This window comes from Narcine bancroftii, chromosome 1, assembly GCF_036971445.1.
Source record: "Narcine bancroftii isolate sNarBan1 chromosome 1, sNarBan1.hap1, whole genome shotgun sequence".
Classification (NCBI taxonomy): Eukaryota; Metazoa; Chordata; class Chondrichthyes; order Torpediniformes; family Narcinidae; genus Narcine; species Narcine bancroftii.
The window spans coordinates 341,535,692-341,558,567 of NC_091469.1; the positions used below are offsets into that span (position 1 = coordinate 341,535,692).

At 35.3% G+C, this 22,876-nt stretch overlaps 1 protein-coding gene across 8 annotated transcripts in view; it reads right to left on the reverse strand.

Moving 5' to 3' along the window:
• Positions 1-1,544: 1,544 nt before the first annotated feature.
• LOC138749049 (regulation of nuclear pre-mRNA domain-containing protein 1B-like) overlaps positions 1,545-22,876 on the reverse strand; it is an 81,112-nt gene continuing 59,780 nt past the window's right edge. For 2 of the 8 annotated variants that reach the window (XR_011348379.1, XR_011348390.1), the window contains 2 exons: positions 7,098-7,285; positions 3,781-3,867 (listed from right to left, as the gene is read on the reverse strand). Coding sequence is in view for 4 of the 8 variants with exons in the window: in XM_069910109.1 (XP_069766210.1) it covers positions 3,718-3,867 (150 nt within the window). In the remaining 4 variants the exon portion in view is untranslated. Of the gene's footprint in view, positions 3,868-5,471; positions 5,517-7,097; positions 7,286-21,023; positions 21,283-22,876 lie in introns of those variants that run through there. The other 6 variants (XM_069910120.1, XM_069910133.1, XR_011348380.1 and 3 more) reach the window with 5 other exon arrangements.

The following is a 22,876-nucleotide window of genomic DNA, read 5'->3' on the forward strand; positions in this document are numbered from 1 at the left end:
CACATCTGGATATGGCACATTGGAATGCGGAGATGCATAGCTGTATTCCCCTTGAGAAGATTACCTATAACTTAAAAAATAAGTATGTCTTATTTTAACAAGTCTGGCATCCATATTTACAAATCTCAGGAGTAAAACTTTAGTTATATTTCTTCCTAACCCTCGAGATCTGCGTTGATCCTCTCCAAAGAAGCATTAAGTAGAATATAAACTTATGATCCATGGAGTGTGAGGCACTTTTCAGCAGTCCATTTTGCTTTTTCCTTCTTTTCTATTTCTATATCCTTTTCTTTTACAATATCTATATCTTTGTCTTTGAGGTCTTTCTTGGGTGGGTGGGGGTTAGGGGGAGTTGGTTATAATGATCATGGAGTAAATGCTGAAATTATTTTTGTACTTGTGCTCTTTAACTTAGTATTTGACTGCAATTTACGGTCAAAATTTAAAAAAATATTTAAAAAAATGCTCTCCCAACGTCACACAAGACCATTTGGTGAACTCAGTGTGAAAATATGTAAGATACTGTATGAAATATGAGATGTACATGCTTCAGATTTCAAACTCATTTGTTAATTCCATCAACCCTTTGCCATTCATTGGTGGAGGTCCATTGTGTAGATTACATTGTTGAAGGATATTAAGAGGAAAGAAAGGCAAATCTATTGGAGGAATTAACACATGGAATTCTGGAGATGCTGAGTTCAGCAATGAAGAAGGGGACTGCCAATGGGGGGAGTGAATCAAGAACAGCAAGTTGAGGTCACTCTTTGAGAACAAGTGACAATGGAAGATTTGTAAGGGAAGGAAACAGGAAATGGGAAGGGAATAACTAACATAGGAACCAGGCGAAAAGAAAAATACTTATTTATTTGGGAATAAGATAAACAGCATAGGAAGTGTTCCTTATGTAAGGGAGAGGATCACATGAAAATTAAATTAGATGAGGAAGAGGAACAGTTAAATATTTAAGGTTGATCTTTCATTATTGTGAGTTTCAGTGCATTTGACGAAAATTAATTAGCCTGAGATGTAAACTTGTTTCTTTATCCACATCCCTGTAATCTGGAATTCAAGCTATTGGCAGCCTCAAGCAACTGTCAAAAAATTGTGGAGAATAAATGGGTGAAAAATATGGAATTTAAAAATTGTCATGTCTCACCATTAGTTTGTTAATCATGCAACACGTCATCTCAAGCAACTGGAAAATTCACTTATCTGGCATTTATCTGTCCCCTTAATAGGTGCCAGAAACCTGTTCTTTCCAGTGGGGTATTTTCTGGTTTAAATTCATGATAATGGAGGTGCTGGAGAGCATATGGTGTTCAAAATTTCATCAGGGAAAGTTTTTAAGGGAGTTGGGATTTGGAAGGGATAGTAGTAGAAGGCACAAGATCAATTTAAATTGGATAAAGGGGTATTATTTTTCCCACTACCCCACCCCTCCACAATTCAGTGCTCAACCTTCAAATTCAACATGAATCATCTTAATATTTTCAGTTTTTCAATTCCCTTAAAATTAGAAAATGAATTTTTTCAAATATATGTTCACATCCTGCAAACTTAAATGTTTATTTTCAAAGTATTGCATTAAAATCAGTCATTTACAGAGTTTACCTTGTAAGATACTCTTATTTCAAAAGTTTATTCATAGAATACTTCTAAATAAAATCATCTGTAGTTCTACCACTCTATAAATATTATACATTGCAGAACAATTTGAAATGCATTGAAATTCACCAGTAAATAAACCTTAATAAAATGTGAATGGCTATATACCGGAAAGCAAGTGGCCCAGTTCACTTTTAGGTTCCTCCTTCTTGGCTCTGGACAAGCAGACAAGCCATTTGGACTGTAGCAACATTGTTTCTGGAAGCTGATTTTGTTACCACAACAATTCTTTTATAGGGTTTGTCTCCTTTTCTGCTAGGAATTTCTTCGCTCACACATTCTTGTCTGAAAGGTGCATTCACACACTTTGTTTATGCTTCCATCAGAAATAGACCGCATTAGAAAAGTCTGAAGTTACATTTCACAACATACCTATATTTTGAGAGATGCAAAAGAAATTCAGCTTACAAAACATTAATGCATCATGTTTACAGGACTTGGGACAAATGTTGTAACATAAAGTTTCCAGAATTCAAAAGACTACAATCTAAAATGAATATATATACAAATATCTTACAAATCTACCTTGAATGGGAAGTTGAGAGAGCAATAAAATACATTATAAGATAAAAGAATAGGAGCATTGTGGTGTATGACAGGTTATTTTTTTCATGATTTAAACAGGCGCATTTTAGTATGTTCAAACTAAGTGAGATAACAACTAAATAAAAAGGCAGTAGGAAATCAAGTATTTTTTTATTACCATCCTAAAGTGTAATTCGAAGACCCAATTTAATCTGGGGACATATTTTGAGATGAAAGTACTTGCCTCAATCACAATGACCTTTTAGTCGAGAAGTGATTTTGAAAGATTTGAATTTCAGCATCAATATAAATATGCAAGTGAGATATTATGCACTAATCCTCGCCCCATTTAAAGGTAGTCATGCGTATAACTTGAGGAATTTCATTCTGGATGTGGCATCCAACATGTCATTTCCCTCTAATAAAAGTGTAACCTTACCTTTCAGGTATTTTTCAGTAATTTTTATAGCTGATTAATTTACATCAATAAGTTTTTATATTCCTGTCCAGTGTCATAACACTTTATGTAAACACAAAAACCGTTCTTCAGGATTCATAATATTGCATTCAAATACTGCAAATTATGTTCTTTTTAATTTTTTTCCACAAATGGTAATCATATTAAAATGCCAATAAAACAATTTCATTAAATTTTCTTAACAAAATAATTGTGGAAGAGGAAATTAATATCAATTACTACAGCAAACTGACTTTGTTAGTCCAAACTTTGCTTCATGTACTTAATGAAGATCAGCTGTAGTATAAATGAGCAAAGTCCAGCAACTTCAACTACATTTAGGAAACAGCTTGCAATGCAAGCTGACCAATAATATCAAACATTAAAAGGGCTTGGTATATGGGAATTGCATCCACTCCAATGGTGTATGCTCTCTACAAAATCCACTTTGTGCTCTGCTTTTGGTTAGCATAACTCCTGCACTAGTTCAGAACTACTGGAATCCAGCAATAATTGTTGAGTTTTAATTGATTTTATTTGTTAATGGAGCAATGTCAAATGTTGTTGGGTGAAGGCAACATATAAATCAGAGTAAACATTCAGAAAAATAACTTCACAGGTGCTTCACACAGATTCCTGGTCATGACAGATTTTTTTTTGTGAAATGAATTGACAACAACCTGGCTATAATATTTTCAAGGTATCTACATGGTAACTAGCCAATTAATATGGTCCTTGTGATTCAAACCAAAATGAAGTCTATAAATATTTGAAATACTGCTAGGTTTATCGGCTACACTTGCTCATCAAATACACTGTCACAAATAGGCATAAACTGTGTTCAGGGAAATGGTCAGTCTCCTCTGTGATCATACAGTAGATCTTTTTTTAAATACCTTTATTTTTATTCACATTTTTGCTATCATCACCACCCTGTAGACATACAAAAATATCACCGCAGCAAAATAAATTTCTGACCTTTTAAAACAAGAAAAAATATGGGGGGCTCTGAAAATTTCTCATTTCTTCCTTGATGTTCTTTCAAAGTCTTTTAAGCAGAATCTGCATCAATCGGTTGAAAAAAGATCCCCTGCAGAGGGCAATGGGGCCAAGCCACCTGTAACATTGGGTAGCTGAGACAGATCTGGTAGGCTCTGGATGTGGGACTTGAGCTCTTTTCTCACTTGAGTCACCTTGGCCAATTTGCGCTTGTACTCCTGTGAAATACAGAAAGTTACATGCAGTCAATCAATGGAAGCACAGCCATTTTGTTAAAGTTAGGTCAAATTTCCTGATCATTCAAAAGGGTCAGAGGTGGAAAACACCATGAAAATATCCATTGCAATGTAAATGAGGCACTTCCACTGCCTTTGACAGATACGGTTGAAAATCTTCTCGACAAAAATGGTAAATGGATCCTAACTTACATTGATCTCGAGGCAATCTTGTAGAAAGCTACACTCAGCAGATTGAAGAATTCACACATCAAGACTGTCACATGGCCAGAGCATGCCATAGTGTATGACAGACAGTCGTATCTTCAGAATTGTTAGGATGATTGTTTTGCTACCAACGAGTCAAATGATCAAATAATCTATTCTGCAATCTTTGCTGAAGAATGTCTATTTGTCACAAAACTAGGAATATTTAATGTCAATGTTTAATATTTTCTGAAATACAGCACATTCAACAAAGTAGCTATCCCTGATGCTGCACAAAAATATCACACAAGAGCTGCAGAGGGGCTTTAATCAACAAAATTCTTATTCCGATGCACAAGTTCTTCAACCATGCATAAATGATACTAAATCCAGGATGTTAATGCCCAAAGAAAAAAGATGCTTCTGTTTAGACCATATAAAACCAAGGTTTAGGGGCAGAGGAATACATCTAATCTGCAATATTTTCCATAAAATAAGAACACGATGAAAATTATTCAGTGGGTCAAACATCTATGTGCACACAAATAAGCGAATACTCTGAAGTGTTGACCTTTTATGAGAACTCAAGTTATGCTTAAAGAGATATCTTTTGATGGTAAACCCCTAATCTGCATTTGTCCTTGCAAATGTTAAGGAGACTGTGTGACAATAAATTGAAAGTAATATAGTTAAATAGCTGCTTCATGTTAAATTGTTTTGGATAATAGGAACCAAGGAGATAAAATGGAATGTGTTGGCATCTCTTCTGTTTGCCACGGGATATGGGTTGAGGTACATGACATGTAGAGTGAAGAGTGGACTTGTGTTATGGATAGAATGATCCCTGAAAGGGGAGGGATATGATTGATCATGGTTCTTTGGTGCAGTGGCAAAGGATGATCCCTGATGTGAAGGCTGGTGAACTGGAAGGTGAGAATAGAGCCAATTACCCCCTTAAAAATCAAAAATGATATTCTATCTGCAAGAAATCAAAACTAACCTCGATAAAATTAGTTTTGTGTTTTCAGCAATTTGGAAAACTTTTGAATGAAACATTGCTCAACCTTTTATTACAATCTGATGCATGAGCTGAGTGACTGTGAGTTATACAGATTGAATCATCTGGATTGCTTCCATGTTACATTGAATTAGTTGACTAAAAAAAGTCCCAGTTCATAGTGCCCCAATGAAGTGGGTGATACCCTAAATCTATACTAAGCAGAATGCATATATCTATCACAGCTTTAAACACTTATATTGACATATTTACTGTTTAACGAAACTGGACTGGGAGTTGCAGACATTTGGGTTCAGTTATTAAACTTACAAGTTGGTTTGAAAAAAAAAGTGCTTATTTTCAAAACTGAAACAAATATAGAAATTGATGCAGCATGACTTACATAGTCAACAGTGAGGCACTGTGGAGTGCAGAAGAACAGAGGGATCTGGAGATACATAATTCCTTGAAATTAGTGTCACAAGTAGATAGGTTGGTAAAGAGAGATTTTGGCAGATTGGCCTTCATAAATCAAAGGACCGAGTACAGGAGTTGGGATGTTATCTTGAAATTGTACAAGACATTGGGTGAGGCCAAATATTGTGTGCCGTTTTGGTCACCTAACTACAGGAAAGATATCAATCAGATTGAAAGAGTGCAGAGTAAATTTACAAGGATGTTGCCAGGAGCTAAGGGAAAGGTTGAATAGGTTAGGACGATTCCCTGGAATGTTGGGAGAATGGGGGAGATTTGATTGAGAGGTGTAAAAAAAAATGATGAATGGGGCATAGATAAATTAAAGCAGGCTTTTTCCACTAAGGTTGGGTGAGACAAAAACTCAAGGGTGAAAGGTGAAATGTTCAAGGGGAACATTAGTGGGTGGTGAGAGTGTGGAAGGAGCTGCGAGGAGAAGAGGGAGCTGCAGGTTCAATTTTCAACACTGAAGGGAAATTTGGATTGGTATGGGGATGGGATGGATAGGCAGGGGCTATTGTCTGGGTGGAATAATAATTTGGTGTGAACTAGATGGGGAAAAGGACCTGTTTCTATGCTGCTGTTCTCAGATTCTATACCATCCCATAATGTTCAGCTAAGAATCTCTTTGCAAGATTCAACAGCACTTGTTGAGGAGCAAGAAAAGGAATTTGGGATTTACATTGTTTTAACCATTCAAACAAGCTATCTTGATTGTCATATTTTAGTGGCACAATAATGTGCTTCCAGTTAGGTTCACTAACTCATGCAGCTAGTTTTTTTTAATGATCGTATTAAAACTTAGTTAATGTAAAAATCTTCACATTAACAGAAATAGTACGTTTTCATAAGAGTGACCCCTCCCTCTTTAATATCCCTCCACAAAATCATGTTAATAGATTATTCTACTTGTTGATTGTCATTTACAATTCAAAGCAAATTAAGAGGTTAATATTTAAATTGCAAGCTTAATATGCTGCCATGTGTGCAGACAAACCAGATCTGCCTGAATAATTCGAGAGAGGAGGGAAGGCAGGATCAAACTTCTGGGTGAAAAATGGAGATTAAACAGTTCAGTTAATGGAGTTAATACACAAAAGTGCTGGAGAAACTCGGCAGGTCCCACAGCATCCTATGGATTAACTGTAATCAAAGCCTTTGCAGAGTTTCTTGTTTCAATTAGTTAATGGAGACAGTACTTACAAGTGACACTAACAACGATGGAGTCAATACTAAGTTGGATCAGTCAACTGTAGGCCATGACCTGTTGTAACCTTTAGGTTAAAAGGTGCTTAAATGTGCTAATAAGGCACCTCATTTATTACCCCTCTGATCGTGGTCCAAGCCTGGCTTGATCTGCAAGATCCTTGACTATTTTGTTCAGTTTGGCAAAGGCTTCACCAACATTTGCTAAGGGGATTAATGGTTGATGCTAATGGAAAGATATATTTTATGATTAAGGGATAACAATGCCTTGAAGAAACTATACTTTAGTAGTCAGCAATGTTGCAGATTTCAGCCAACTTCCCCTCCTCTCCCACCCTAAAACACGTACCCTTCTCCTCCATGTTCTCCTTGAAAGTAGGCTGCTGATGGTCATCCATAAAATGTATTAAAGGACACAAAAATTATTTTCTTCTGAGCAGCAAACAACCATCCCAATAGAGTTAGGCTTCTCCCTGCCTATCAGTTCTAGCCGAACATGACATGCCAACATCAGCATGGGGATCTTCTGGCGAAACACTGTCAGGAGTACAGAGGAAGTGATTCAGCATGTTATCAAAGCCTCCATGAATAGTGCAACATCCTCAGCAAGCTGAGGAAATCCTTGGCTTATATCCGCTTAAAATAGGGAAGGAGCACTAAGAGCGGCATAAGAACTGAAAATGCCTTCATTGGGAGCACACTGAGCTGAGTGACGACAACAGTTGTACACTTTCTCCCATACCACCGACACACCCCAGTAAGCACTCTCTCTAGCACATGGTCATGTCTGCAGATCCCATAATGGGCTGAACAACCATCTCAGAAACGAAGGAAGATGGATTGTCTCAAAAGAACATTATGTTGCAATAGGAAGCCACAAGGAGTGCTGTGTGTAGTTCTGGTCACCATATTACAGGAAGGATGTGGCTATGCTGAAGAGGATGCAGAAGAGATTCACAGAAAGAGCATGAAAGTTACCAGGAGAGTTGGGTGGGCTACATATATTTTCCCTTGAATAGCTGAAGCTAAGGAGTGACTTTATAGGGGTGTATAAAAGAATGGGAGACACAGTTAGGGTAGACAGAGTAAAAACACAAAGCTATGGAAACTCAGCAGGTAGTGTAGTTTATAGAGCAAAGATAAAGATACATAACCAACGCTTTGGGCTTGAACCCCTTGTCAAGGTATGAGCAAAATATAGGCAGGCATCCTTCTCATGATAAGGGTTTCAAAAACAAGAGGGCATAGGTTTAAGCTGTGAGGATAGAGTTTTAAATGAGATTGGAGCAATCAGGTCCAATTACCTGTACTACTTTTAAGATGTATTGAGACACTCAAGTGGGCACGACATTGCAGGATATAGCCATAATATGAGCAAAGTGGTTTAGTATGGGTAAACAAAAAGATGGGGATGGTTGTGGTATGCTGAAGAGCCTGTTTCTGTCCTGTACAATTCTTCAAGAAAATAACATATACACCTGAAGAAAACTCATCAAGTTACATTTGCATTTATCATTTAAAATTGGAATCCCCTGTAGCTGTGCTTTTGTTCAAACCACACACTAATGCGTGAGTCCCAGGAGACCATTGGTGAATAAGTTAAAAGGTGGAACCGAAGGCTGGGAACAGTTGAACCAAAGAATGGAGCGAAATTAGCAGTTAAATTAGTGTGGCAAAAATTTTAAAACATAGAACACTACAGCACAGAAACAAGCCCCTTCAGTCCGTTGAGTCTGTGCTGAACCACTGACCTACACCCAGTCCATGGCCCTCCATACTTCTCCCATCCATGTACCTGCTCAAATTCTTCTTAAATGTTAAAATTGAGCCCGCATTCACCACTTCAGCTGGGTGCTCGTCCACAATCCCACCACTCTCTGCATGAAGTTCCCCCTAAACTTATCCCCTTTCAGCCTTAACCCATGTCCTCTGGTTTGTATCTCACCTACCCTCAGTGGTAAAAAGCCTACCGATATTTACTCTCTCTATCCCGGTCATAATTTTAATTACTTCTATCAAATCTCTCCTCATTCTTCCACGATCCAGGAAATAAAGTCCTAACCTGTTTAACCTTTCCTTGTAACTCAGTTCTAAAATTCAGGCAGCATCCTAGTAAATATTCTCTCCACTCTTTCTATCTTATTGATAGCTTCCCTGTAGTCATTTGATCAAAACTGCACAAAATACTCCAAATTTGGCCTCACCAAATTTACTATAACATCCCAATTCCTATAGTCAATACTTCGATTTATGAAGGTCATTATGCCAAAATCTCTCTTTACAACCCTATCCACCTTTGATGCCACTTTCAGGGAATAATGTATCTGAATTCTACAGATCCCTCAGTGCCCTACCATTTATCGTGAATGTCCTTTCTTGGTTTGTCCTTCTAAAATGCAACACTTCATACTTGTCACCATTAAATTCCATCTGCCATTTTTCAGCCCATTTTTCCAGCTGGTCCAGATCCCTCTGAGTGCTTTGAAAACCTTATTTGCCATCCACATTTCCTCCAATCTTTGTGTCATCAGCAAACTTGCTGAACCATTTTACCACATTATCATCCAGATCATGACTATAGATGGAAAACAACAATGGTCCCTGAGGCAATCAACACCATCACTCTCTGGCTTCTCCCATGTAGCCAATGTTGCATTCCATTTACTACCTCATCATGAATACCAAGCTTCTGAACCTTCCTGAAAAACATCCCATGTGGGACCTTGTCAAAGACATTACGAAAGTCCACAAAGACAACATCCACACCCTTTTCTCTGACAACTTTCCTGGTAATCTCCTCCAAAAACTCTCGAAGATTGGTCAAACACGACCTACCAAGCACAAAGCCATGCTGACTTTCCCTAATCAGTCCCTGGCTATCCAAGTAATTGTATATCCAATCTCAAAGAACACCTTCCAATAATTTACCTACTACTGAAATCAGGCCAATTGGTCTACAATTTCCAGGGTTACTTTTGGATCCTTTTTTAAACAACGGAACAACATGAGCTACCCTCCAATCCTTCAGCATCACACCCATAGCATCACACCCATACTAAAGACGTTTTAAACATTTCTGTTCCCAGGCTTTTTTAATTTTTACTTAAGGGAGCCTTTCTTATTCCCAACAACATGTCATAAATATTAGAAATTGAAACATTATCAAAAGGTTGTAAATTAAAAATTACATCTATTAAATTCTTATCAATGCTCTCAGGAAATGTAATCAAGATCACAAAATATCTCTAATCTGAAAATAACTAAATAAATGAGTATTTGGTAAGCTATATTGAACTTACAGTTGTTCAAAAGAAGCAAGTCTTCCTTTGATAAATAAATCTTTAAAACATTTAATGCCTAATCTATACCATTCTTTAAAAGCTATGTCAATCATAGAAGGTTTAAAGAAATAATTAGAAAAAAAATAGGACTAGAAAGAGAAAATCTCAATAAACCAAAATGGTTAAAAAATTATATCCAGATCCTCAAAGTACATTTAACCAGCAGTTTAAACCTGGGGATAGGACCTACAGCTTTTAATCTCTTAAGAAACTTGGAATGTAATTTTTAAATTGGTTAATACCTCATCTTTATGTGCTCACTACTCCTTCCTACAATTTAAAGTAGTCTATAGGTCTCACATGTCCAAAGTCAAGTCTTGCTTTTATACAATGTATTTCCTCATTGTGATAGTTGCAATAATGGAGATTCTTCAGTTCTTTTTATGTTTTGGACATGCCAGTGTCTTAGGGAATACTAGGATTAAGTATTTCAAACTTTTTCTGTACTTTTAAAAGTTCATTTTGAGCCTAATCCTTTAACTGCCTTGTTTGGTAGTTGGAGAGAGTGGCATAATTTTAATACATCTGAGTTACATGTATTAGCCTTTATTTCTCTTATGGCTAGGCAGGCAATACAGCTCCAATGGAAAGATGTTGCTCCACCTACTTAAGCTCAATGGCTACTTGATGTTATGTCATGTTTAAATTTAAAGAAGATTAGATGTTTAATTTCAAATTTGAATTTAAATATTCTAACACTGTTGGGACTCCTTTTGAATTACTTTCAAAATCTTTGATTTGGTATTAATGCAAAGCTATTGACTAATAAGGTATTTTATTACTCTGATAAGGATTATTCCCCTCTCTTTGCCAAACAGCTTCATTTTTGGTTGAGGGCTTAGATTTTTAAAATAAAATATTACTATAAACTTATTTAATTGAGAATGCAGGGTACCTTGGATGAAATGGTGTGATCTAAGTAAAATGTATTCTTTTTTGACTTTTAATATGTATATTTATGTATTCTGTATTTATCGATGTGGAATTTCAATTTCACAATATTGAAAAGAGAAACATTTCTGCCAGAGCTCCTGCAATTTCTACACTAGCCTCACACAAGGCCCAAGGGAATAACTTGTGAGGCCCTGGGGATTTATCCACCCCATTTGCTTTAAGACAGCAAGCACCTCTTCGTCTTTAATCTGTATAGGGTCCATGACCTCACTGCTTGTTTTCTTTACTTCCCACAACTCTGCCAGTTTTCCGAGTCAATACTGATGGAAAAAAAATTTAAGAATCTCCCCCATCTCTCTTGGCTCCACAGAAAGCCAACCACTCTGATCTTCACGGTGACCAATTTTGTTTCTTACTATACTTTTGCTCTTAATATAGGTGTAGAAACCATTAGGATTTTCCTTCACAATGCCAATGCAACCTCATGCCTTCTTTTAGCCTTCCTGATTTCTTTCTTTTTTTTAAAAATTTTTTATTTTTCACACCATAAATCACATTAGCCATGATATACACTTTTTCTTTTTCACACATATACAGTGACTTTTTCTCCCCCCCCTCCCTCCTCCCAAGCCACCCCCCCACCCCCCCCCTCTCATCCATTTTAGGTATACAATCTAGGTTGCATTAAGGCAGTCAGACAATGTTGTCATTCAACAAAAATACACCAGAAATTCTATTGAGTCCATTCTTTTCTTTCCTTCTCCTTCCATCAACTTAGGTAATGTTTCTTTCTTGAGGATTTTCTTACATTTTTTATTCTCCTCAAGTACCTCATTTGCTCTACATTGCCTATACCTGCTATACACTTTTCTCTTCTTTTGAACCAGATCCCCAATATCCCTCAAAAACCAAGGTTCCCTCTCCCTGCTAACTTTGCCTTTAATTCTGACAGGAACATACAAACTCTATAGTCTCAAAATTTCACTTTTAAAGGTCTTCCATTTACTTTGCACATCCTTGTCTGAAAGCAACTTATCCCAATCCACGCCTTCTAGATCCTTTCTCATTTCCTCAAAATTGGCATTTCTCCAATTTAGAATCTCAACCTGAGGCCCTGACCTATCATTCTCCCTAATTAACTTGAAAGTAATGGCATTATGATCACTGGACCCAAAATGTGTTCCTACTCATACTTTTGTCACCTGTCCTAATTTGATACTGTTAACATTGAACTCATTCATATGAACTTAAATTTTTTACATTAGCAATCGGGATCAGTGGTTTTCAGTATTTTAACATTTCAATCTATGGAGCACAGGGGCAAATAAAAGAAAAAAAGTGTCTTTGCTCAAACATTATGGAGGGCACTGTATGTATTTGGCTGTTTGAAGTAAACAGCAACACGAGAAACACATCTCGCTGCCCATGAACCCATGCCACTCAAATGACCTACAATCCTGGTACGTTTTGAAGGGTGGGTGGAAACCCACGCATACTAGGAGAACGTTCAAACTCCTTAAAGACAGCACTGGATTCAAAACCTGGTCTCTGGCATTGTAACAACATTGCTCTAACCACCATGCTAACCATGCTGCCCTTACCTCACTGCACTATTTCTCTGGATTCAGATTTCATATGCAGGTTTTCCCCATTATAATTTCAGATTTAAACAGCACTAAAACAGATACTTGAGCCCTATATATCCAAGCTGTCCAAGATACCTATCCACATTAATCCATTTTGCTTGCATTTGGTCCATGTCCTTCTAAACCTTTTCTATCTATGTACTTATTTATAGGACTTTTAAATACGGCAATTATCCCCACCTCTACCATTTCCTCTGTATATCCTCCATCCTCTGTATGAAAAACTGGCCCATCAGATCCCTTTAAATCTTTCTTACCTCACCTTAAACCTATGTTCTCTAGATTTAAACTCATCTCGATAAAGGGCTTTGACTTAAACCATTGACCATTCATTTCTTGAACTGATGTTATTTGACCTGCTGAGTTCCTCAGGCAGATTCTGTTTTGCTTCCGTCTACATTAATTTGTGAGGTATTGATCAGTGACCGACTTTGTCACTGTTGACATCAATTAGATTTTCAATTAAAAAAAAACCATCAAAAAAATGACAGTGATTTTGGGCTACTTTCAACAAATTTCTCCAGAATAAAACTGCATACTGCTTCTGATGATGTTGAGAAATTTACTGAAGGTACAAGTGTCTCATGGGAGAGTGCTATGAGGGTAATATCTCTCTTGCTGGATTAAACTTTTGAGTCTGCATATAGTGGTAGATTTCCACAATCTGTATGGGGTCTATAACATTTAGAGATCAAGCAGCATCTATGGAAGAGGAAGAATTATGCAAGATTATTGACAAGTCCAATGGTAAATTTTAAAGGTTAAGTCTATGCGTTTTAAATTTTCTATTGTTAACAACCAAAGGCATCCATTATGCTGATTTACTGGGATTTTTCTTTATGTTGTTGCTCTTCTTTATAGAACCTTCCCACTGAAGTGGAAAATTCAAGCAATTGTAGCTATTTACACAAATACATCTGACATGTTTGCCTGGCTAGCTTCGGTATACATATCCATGTTTAACCTGAAGTCCTCGATTAAGTGAACAATTTAGCATTGAACTATTCAAATTTTTGATTATTTGGAAGGATTTATTGAATGCACTGAATGTGTAGCTTGTTGAGCAGAAAAAAAAATAATTTATTAGCATTTGACAGTTTGAAATTAATGATTTTAATTAATTTTTCTTTACAAATGAAGCAACATCAGATGAAGCTTTGTAATTTCAATGTGTAAACTGTTATTTTTCAGAAAGAGAACAAAATTGAGTTTATTTTTTCCACATTTTAAAGCTTTAACTATGATGGGAAGATGGCATTTGTTTTAGACTAAACATTTACATTATTGCATCAAATTTTATCACCATTTAATTTGTGAGGTAATTTTGTCAGGATGACGCAGTCTCCTTATTAACTGTGGCATTCTGCAGCTAACTTAGTCTAGCCGTTTGTGTTAGGAAAACAAAATAGGGAAGATGCATATTGGAAGCCGAGAACTCATAAATAATAAACACTACTGGGAACCCATTCATAGGTATTTTTCTGATTGGTAAATGTGTAATTAGCTTTTTCAATGAGTATTGAACACTTTGGCTATGTTTATGATAAAATGAGGAGACTCAAAGCACACAAGTGCTTTCCTTACTCAATGGTACCAGGTGCTCACTCATGATTATTAATGTATCACTATATACATTGTATAATGTTCATATGCACTGAAAATGTACATGTGCACAATATATTTTTATCATATTTGTGCCCTGTTGGGGGTGTGGCAAGATGGCGTAAGGAACATACGTGCCTTCCAGTCCTCTCCTGACTCTAACTTATTGTTTTGTCTTTAAGTGCCCGTTAAAACTTTTTAAAAAAGTTTATAAATAGTATGAGGTGTTGAAGGAGATCTACCTAATGGTACATTTGTTAAAAAAAAGTAAAATGAAACATCAACAGATTGTTAAAAAATTATATTTTCCGAAATTATCTGAGCCTGCTTGTTTACAAAAAGCCACGACTCAGCGTGAAATGGATCCAGGAAAAGAAGCGAAGAGTTCGCCCTTGGAGCTCTGTTCTGATTTCGTAAGTCTTTCTGAAGGTCGTTTTCAGCTGCCTTTAGAACAAAGGGCTGGCCGGATGCCAGTATTTCAAACAACGTCTACTGAGACTTTGACTACTGAATTAGCTGGGGCGCCACCAGTTGGAAATACACCATCAGTTATAACAGCTCTTCCAGATACTGATGTAACGAAGCTTTTAAAGGAGGTTTGGATCAAAGATAACCCTGATCATCAGCCTCCTGATACTTCTGGGGGGGGGTCTGTGACAGGGGCTCTTACACGGAATCAAACTGCAAGAAAAGCTACTAAATTAAAAGAAGGGATAGAAGGTCCTCTGATTCCACAAGAACAGCAAGATCCCACCATGTTTGGATCTACTGATGTTGATATACTTTTCAAGTCTTGAACATCAGATATTTTCTTCAATGATGCATTTAGGAGATTCTATGAATAATTTTACTTCTAAAATTAATGCATTGGTGAATGTCAATACTCAACAGATGGCTGATTATGGAGCTTTTAAAGTCGAAACTATTGAAAGACTTGAGATGTGTGATCAAGGATTATCTGATGCACAAGATCAATTGCAAGATGTGAATAAAACAATTGAAATGCTACAGATTCAGAATAAAAATTTAGCAAAAAAGGTTGATTATTTGGAGAACCAATCCAGACAGAATAATGTGAAAATTGTTGGCTTGCCAGAAGGCATAGAAGGGTCAGATCCAAGAAAATTTTTCACTGAATGGATTCCACAAGTGTTGGGACAAGATAAGTTTCCTGAAGGTTTAATATTGGAACGGGCTCATAGAGCCTTGAGAAGGAGACCTTTCTCAGGACAGAATCCAAGACTTGTTCTGGTTCGCTGTTTAAATTACTGTGATAGAGAGACTATTTTACATATGGCTATTAGAAATGCACAGCAAAACAGATCTCCTTTGATGGTTCAGAGTAATCGTGTTTTCTTCTATCCGGATTTGAGTCAGGAAATTATGTTTCAACGACGTGAATTTAATTCTGTGAAAGAATTATTGTGGAAAAAAGGATATAAGGCAACATTTAGATACCCTGCGGTACTGAAGATTTTTCAGGATGGATATCAACCAAAGTTCTTTGATAATCCTAAAGAAGCTATGGATTTTGCTCAGTCTTTACCAATTACGCAATTCCAGGAACGACGTAGTCCTCCACGGTCTCCAAAGAGGGCAGAGCTGCAAGAAGGGAATTTGATTTCTGGAAGAAATGGAAGAAACGGTGGTCGCAATGGCAAAGTTCATTTAAAAAATTTTTAAAAAAATTGTTTTTTATATATTATTTTTGTTGAGAAGATTTTAAATAGTGATGGGAGTTGGGAGAGGGAACTGGGTGGGCACCAATTTCCAGAAGTCATCAGCTGCATGTGAGTTATCTCACACCCTATATTTTGGGGGAGTTACCGCATTAGGCGGTTTAAACAGGAGGAGGAAATTGTGACCTCCGACCTGTTTTTTTTTCTTTTTAATTTTTGGGTTAGGGAGTGAAGCTTTTTTTTTTAATCTTTTTTAAATAATTTTTTTTTTATATATAACTTTTTTATTTTTTTAGTTTTTGGTTGTAATTTCAAAGGGGAATTAAGGTTTTTTTTTCTTTTTTTCTTTTTTTGGGGGTTTCTTTTTTTCTTCTTTTTTTTCTCTCTTTTTTTCCTTTTTTTGTTTGTTTCTTGTTGTTGTGTTTTATTGAGTGTAAGAAATGTCTAAATTGAAGTTTGCTTCTCTTAATGTTCAGGGTTTAAATAATCCTATTAAGTGTAAGAAAGTACTTGCTTATTTTAAAAAAAATTAAAAGTTGATGTTGCTTTTTTACAGGAAACTCATTTAACAGATAAGGAACATTTGAAACTCAAACGTGAATGGGTTGGGCAAGTTTTTTATTCTTCGTTTAATTCTAAGGCAAAAGGTGTGGCAATTTTGGTACATAAGAATCTACCATTTCAGTTACAAAATGAAGAGAAAAATGGTGGAAGATTATTAAATTTAAATTGTACAATCTTCAATGAGGCATGAACTTTGCTTGATGTTTATGCTCCTAATGTTGAAGATACAGGTTTTGTTGTGGATATGTCTTTATTACTTGGACAATCGAACTCTAATGTGATGATTGGGGGAGATTTGAATGTAGTGTTGGAGCCTTTATTGGATAAGTACCCAAGAGTAATTAAGAAGTCTAAGATGGCAATCCAAGTGATTAATATGATGGCAGATTTGAATTTAATTGATATTTGGCGAAGAGTTAATCCTACAGAGAAAGATTTTTCTTTTTATTCCTCGTGACATAATTCTTTTTCTGGAATTGATTTTTTTTTAATATCAGCACATTTGCAGGATAGGGTTACATCTGTGGAGTATAAGGCTAGATTGGTTTCGGATCATTCATTATTATTATTAGAATATTTGAGTTCACAAGATGTTCAGAAAGCTTCAAGATGGAGATTTAATACTATGCTATTGCAAAAACTAGAATTTATTAGTTTTTTAAAACAGCAAATTGAAATTTTTATTGGTATTAACTGTAATTCTGTTTCTAGTCATTTTGTTTTATGGGATGCAATGAAAGCTTTTTTGCGAGGTCAAATTATCAGTTATGCCTCTAAAGTAAAGAAGGAGAGAATTAAAGAGATTGAAGACTTAGAGGAAAAGATAACTGCTACTGAAAAAGAATTTCAAAAACATGCTACCGAAATGCAAAAGAATCAGTTAACTAATTTAAAATTTAGATATAATGAATTACAAACATATCAGTTTGAATGTTTAATGAATCGAACTAAGCATAAGTTTTATGAATGGGGTGAGAAAGCTCATAAAGTTTTGTCATGGCAATTAAAAAAAGGAACAATTATCTAGGATTATACCAGCGATTAGAAAGAAATCAGGTATTACTTTTAATCAAAAGGAGATTAATGAGGAATTTTGTAATTTCTATAAACAATTGTATACTTCGGAATGTAAAGATGTAACTGGAGACGCAATAGATTCTTTCTTGGAAAATATTAACTTGCCACAATTGAATCAAGAAGATAGAAAAGAGTTAGATAAACCTTTTACAGAAGATGAAATAGAAAGGGCAATAAGAGACATGCCGAATGGAAAGGCACCTGGTGAAGATGGGTTTTCTATAGAGTTTTATAAAGTATTCTATGCTGATGTATCTTCTATTTATAAGGATGTATTACAACAAACTTACAATACTTTTCAATTACCTGAGTCTTGTTCCAACGCAATAATTAGTTATACCAAAAAAAGATAAAGACCCTTTAAAGGTTTCTTCTTATAGACCAATTTCATTGTTAATTGTAGATTTTAAAATTGTAGCTAAAATTATGGCTAATAGATTAGCTCAATATCTGCCTAAAATTATACATGGTGATCAAATGGGATTTATAAAAAACAGGTATGCGTCAGATATTTTACGGTTAATAACCTTGATAAATAAATCTAAATTTCAGTTGAATTATCCAATAGTGGTTTCATTGGATACAGAAAAGGCTTTTGATAGAGTGGAATGGAAGTTTCTGTTCAAAGTACTTGAGAAATTTTGTTTTGGTTCTTCATTTATTGGATTGATAAAGGCTTTATATAATAGCCCAAAGGCTAGAATTGCTGTTAATGGCCAAATTTCAGAATCTTTTAGTTTGACAAGATCTACTAGACAAGGATGTCCGTGTCACCTGCTTTATTTGCTATAGTTATTGAACCTTTAGCACAATTAATACGTCAAAATGAAAATGTTAAAGGTATGAGAGTTCTGAATGAGGAATACAAGATTAATTTATTTGCTGATGATGTTTTATTATATTTGGTGGATCCGGATATTTCTTTACCTGCAATTCAAGAATGTTTAGAAATTTATGGCCAATTATCTGGTTATAAAGTAAATTGGGCTAAAAGTGAAATTTTACCAATTTGTAAAGGTGATTATTCAGTATATAAAAATATTACAAATTTGAAGTGGACTACACAAATTAAATATTTAGGAATTAATGTTAATACGGAATTTCAAGAATTATATTCAATTAATTATTTTCCTTTAATAAAAAGGATTAAATTAGATTTGATTAGGTGGAGAGATCTGCCTTTGGGTTTACTAGGGAGGATTAATACCATAAAAATGAATATTTTTCCTAGAATACAATACTTGTTTCAATCAATTCCTTATTTAAAAAAAAAAGTTTTTTTAAGGATTTATATAAAGCGATTAGAGAATTCTTATGGAAGGGAAAATTTCCGAGAGTAGCAATGAGAAAATTGATGTGGGATTTTCAATTTGGAGGTTTAAGATTACCGAATTTTCAGCATTATTATGAAGCAGCTCAATTCAAATTTCTTAGTGCATTAATGAATATGGATGACCCACCTAGTTGGGTAAAGATAGAAATGGCTGTTATTTTAGAAAAATTTCCTCATGAGTTTTTGTTTCGATGGAATAAAAATTTATTACAAACTTATGATGTGCCAATATTGAATCATTTATTGAATTTATGGACAAGTAAACTTAAAAAATTGGGACTTAAAAATATATATTCTGGAAGATTGCCATTATATAATAATCAACTTGTTCCTTTTACGGTCTCTAATGCCACTTTGAAACAATGGGAAAAGAAGGGAATAAAAAATTTATCTGATTGTTTTTCTGAGGGTTGTTTTTGTTCCTTTGACAAATTACAAAGAAAATATGATATTAGTGCAAATTCTATATTTGTATATTATCAATTAAGATCTTTTGTAAAAGAGTTATGTGGTCGACATATGATTTTATTGCCTGAATCTAGTTTTGAAGAATATGTACTTTCAATACCAAAAAAGGGATATATATCTGATTTGTATTGTATTTTACAAGAAATTGATAGTAAAAAAGACTGGGATAAAGATAAGTTGAAATGGGAAAAAGATTTAGGACATAAAATAGCTGAAGAAGCTTGGATGGAAATTTGTCAGAATAGTATTCAGAAATTAATTAATGCAAGACTAGCGATGATTAATTATAATTTTATTCATCAGCTATATTTAACGCCGGAGAAATTAAAAAAATTTGGTTTTAGTAAGTTGGTTTCTTGTTTTCGATGTGATCAGACGGCCAATTCTTTTTTGCATACTGTTTGGCTTTGTGATCGATTGCAACAGTTTTGGAAAGGTATTCAATCTGTTTTTAACAGTTTATATAATATCCATCTTGTATTAGATCCCGATTTATTTTTATTAGGGAACATGCAATCATTAATCGATTTAGGTTTAGAGGATTATCAGATTTAATTTATTTATTTAGCTTTAGTTGTGGCTAAGAAATGTATAGCACTTACTTGGAAAGATAGAAATATACTAACTTTAGATAAGTGGTATTTGGAAATGAAATTTTGTTTGACTATGGAAAGAATATCTTTTTCAATTCAGGATAAGATGTCTTTTTACAAGTTAAAGTGGACTCCGTTTACTAATTATATGCATTTAAGTTTGATTTAAATATATGTTTAAGTGTGATATTTTAGTATTGACAATTTTTTTTGTTGTTGTTAGAATTGTTTTAGGTTAAGTTTTATCTCTTTTCTTTGTAAGTGGGTTTTTTTTCATATATATTGTCAATTTTATTAACTCTTCACTCTTTATTTGGGGGGGAGGGTTGGACTAATTTTAAATTAGACTATTAATATTGTGTTACAATTAACGGGGGGGGTTATTTTGTGTAGTTTTCTGATGTAATATTGTAATATCTTTTTAAATTCGTTTTTTCTATTTTTATTTAAATGTAATTCTTTATTGTATTCATGTTATAAAATTTTAAATAAAGTCTTTAAAAAAAAAATTTGTGCCCTGTTAAATGAGGTGGCTCTGTCTCCAGAATTATTGCAGATCACTAATTTGTACTTAATGACATCACTATTAAGAAAAGCTGAAGCATGATATGCTGCATTTAGGAAGCTATGACTCCATCTGCTTGGAAGGATCTTGGAAATGTCATCATTATGTAGATGGATATAATCTATGTTTAGAATCGTTGGGCACAGTTGGAGGAACACAATCAAATGGCTAGAAAACCTTTTCACACACATGTGGCAGAAATTTGTAACTCTTCCAAAACAGTTGGAGGACCAAATGTTAATTTGAAGTGAGAGACTGTTAAAATTTTGTTCACCAAGGGCATTTAAGAATATTGTTAAAAGATTAATATAGTAAAGGTTAGTATTTATAATTGAGAAGAGAAACAGGCTTGAGCAGCTAGATGTGTTTCTCGTGTTGCTGTTTACTTCAAACAGCCAAATACATACAGTGCCCTCCATAATGTTTGAGCAAAGACACTTTTATTTGCCCCTGTGCTCCACAGATTTAAATTTGTAATCAAACAATTCACGTGATTAAAGTGCAATTCCAGATTTTATTAAAGGTTATTTGTTCACATTTTGGTTTGATCATGTAGAAATTACAGCACTTAAAAAAAAAGTACTTTCCCCATTTCAGGGCACCATAATGTTTGGGATATTTGGTTTCAAAGGTGTTTATGATTACACAGGTATGTTTAATTGCTTCAGGTATAATTGCTTCTAAGCTTTTGATCACCTTTGGAGTCTGTAGCTGCCATTTTTAAACACGAGGACCAGAGTTATGCCAATGAAAGTCAAAGAAGCAAATGAGGCTGAAAAACAAGAATAAAACAGTAAGAGTCATCACCCGATCCATAGGATTACCAAAATCAACAGTTTGGAACATTATGAAGAAGAGCGAGCATACAAGTAAGCTCAGTATTTGCAAAGGGACTGGGAGGCCAAGGAAAACCTCCACTACTGATGACAGAATTCTCATCATAATGAAGAAAATTCCCCTAAAGCCTGTCCGACAGATCAGAAACTCTTCAGGAAGCAGGTATGGATGTATTAACTACTGTCCACAGAAAACTTCATGAACAGAAATACAGAGGCGACACTGCAAGATGCAAACCATTAGTCAGTCACAGAAACAGGATGGCCAGATTACAGTTTGCCAAGAAGAGCCTGCAGAATTCTGGAAAAGGGTCTTATTGATTGATGAGACCAAGATTAACCTATATCAGAGTGACGGCAATAGAAAAGTGTGGAGGCGTAAAGGAACTGCTCATGATCCAAAGCATGTGGTTTATGTTATGGTCTGGGCATGTATGGCTGCCACAGGTACTGGCACACTTATCTTCATTGATGACAGTAGCAAAATGAATTCTGAAGTATATTGAAACATTATCTGCTCAAGTTCAAGCAAATACCTCAAAACTCATTGGACGGTGATTAATCCTACAGCAAGAAAATGATCCCAAACATACAACAAAGGAGTTTTTCAAAGCTAAAAACTGGAAAATTCTTGAATAGCCAAGTTGTCACCTGATCTAAATCCAATTGACCATGCTTTGTGCACAGCATTTGCTGTGAGAAAATTTAAAGGGACAAGCCCATCCCCCCCACCCCCCAAAAAAAAACAAGCAGGAGCTGAAGATGACTGCAGTAGAGGTCTGGCAGAGCATCACCAGAAAAGATACTCAGCACCTGGTGATGTCTATGAGTCACAGGCTTCAAGCATTCATTGCATGCAAGGGATATTCAATAAAGTACTAAACATGACGACTTTAATATTCATATCATTGCTATGTCCCAAATACTACAGCACCCTGAAATGAGTGAACTGGGTGTAAAAAGTGCTGTAATTTCTACATCAAGCCAAAATGTACACAAATGACCTTGAATAAACCTGGAATGTGCACTAATTACATGTGAATTGTTTGACTACAAATTTATATCTATGGAGCACAGAGGCAAGTAAAGGAAAAAGTGACTTTATGCCAAACATTATGGAGGGAACAGAATGTAATTAGTTGCCACTTGCCTAATGTATATAACTGTAATTGCTCTCCTGAGCAGATTTAAGCATATCCATCCTTGGCCTTCTCCACTGCCAGAGTGAGTGAGGCCCAACGAGATTTGCTTTGCTGCTTGTATTTTGTCCTATGACCTATGTTCAGCAATAGCAAAATCCAGAGGTCTATTTTGCCATTTCTCTGCTCCACCATCTCTGAAATTTCTTTCTATCCTTCAGCACATTTCCTTTCCTGAAACTCTCAACTTTTAACCAATTCCCCACAATACTTCCCAAATATTCATTAGAGGTTTAATTCAGGTTCTACCTGACCAGTCTACAACTCAATGTGACCACTGCATCCCTTCTTCCCCCTCCACCCCTCCCAATTTTTGTTCCCTTTCCCACTC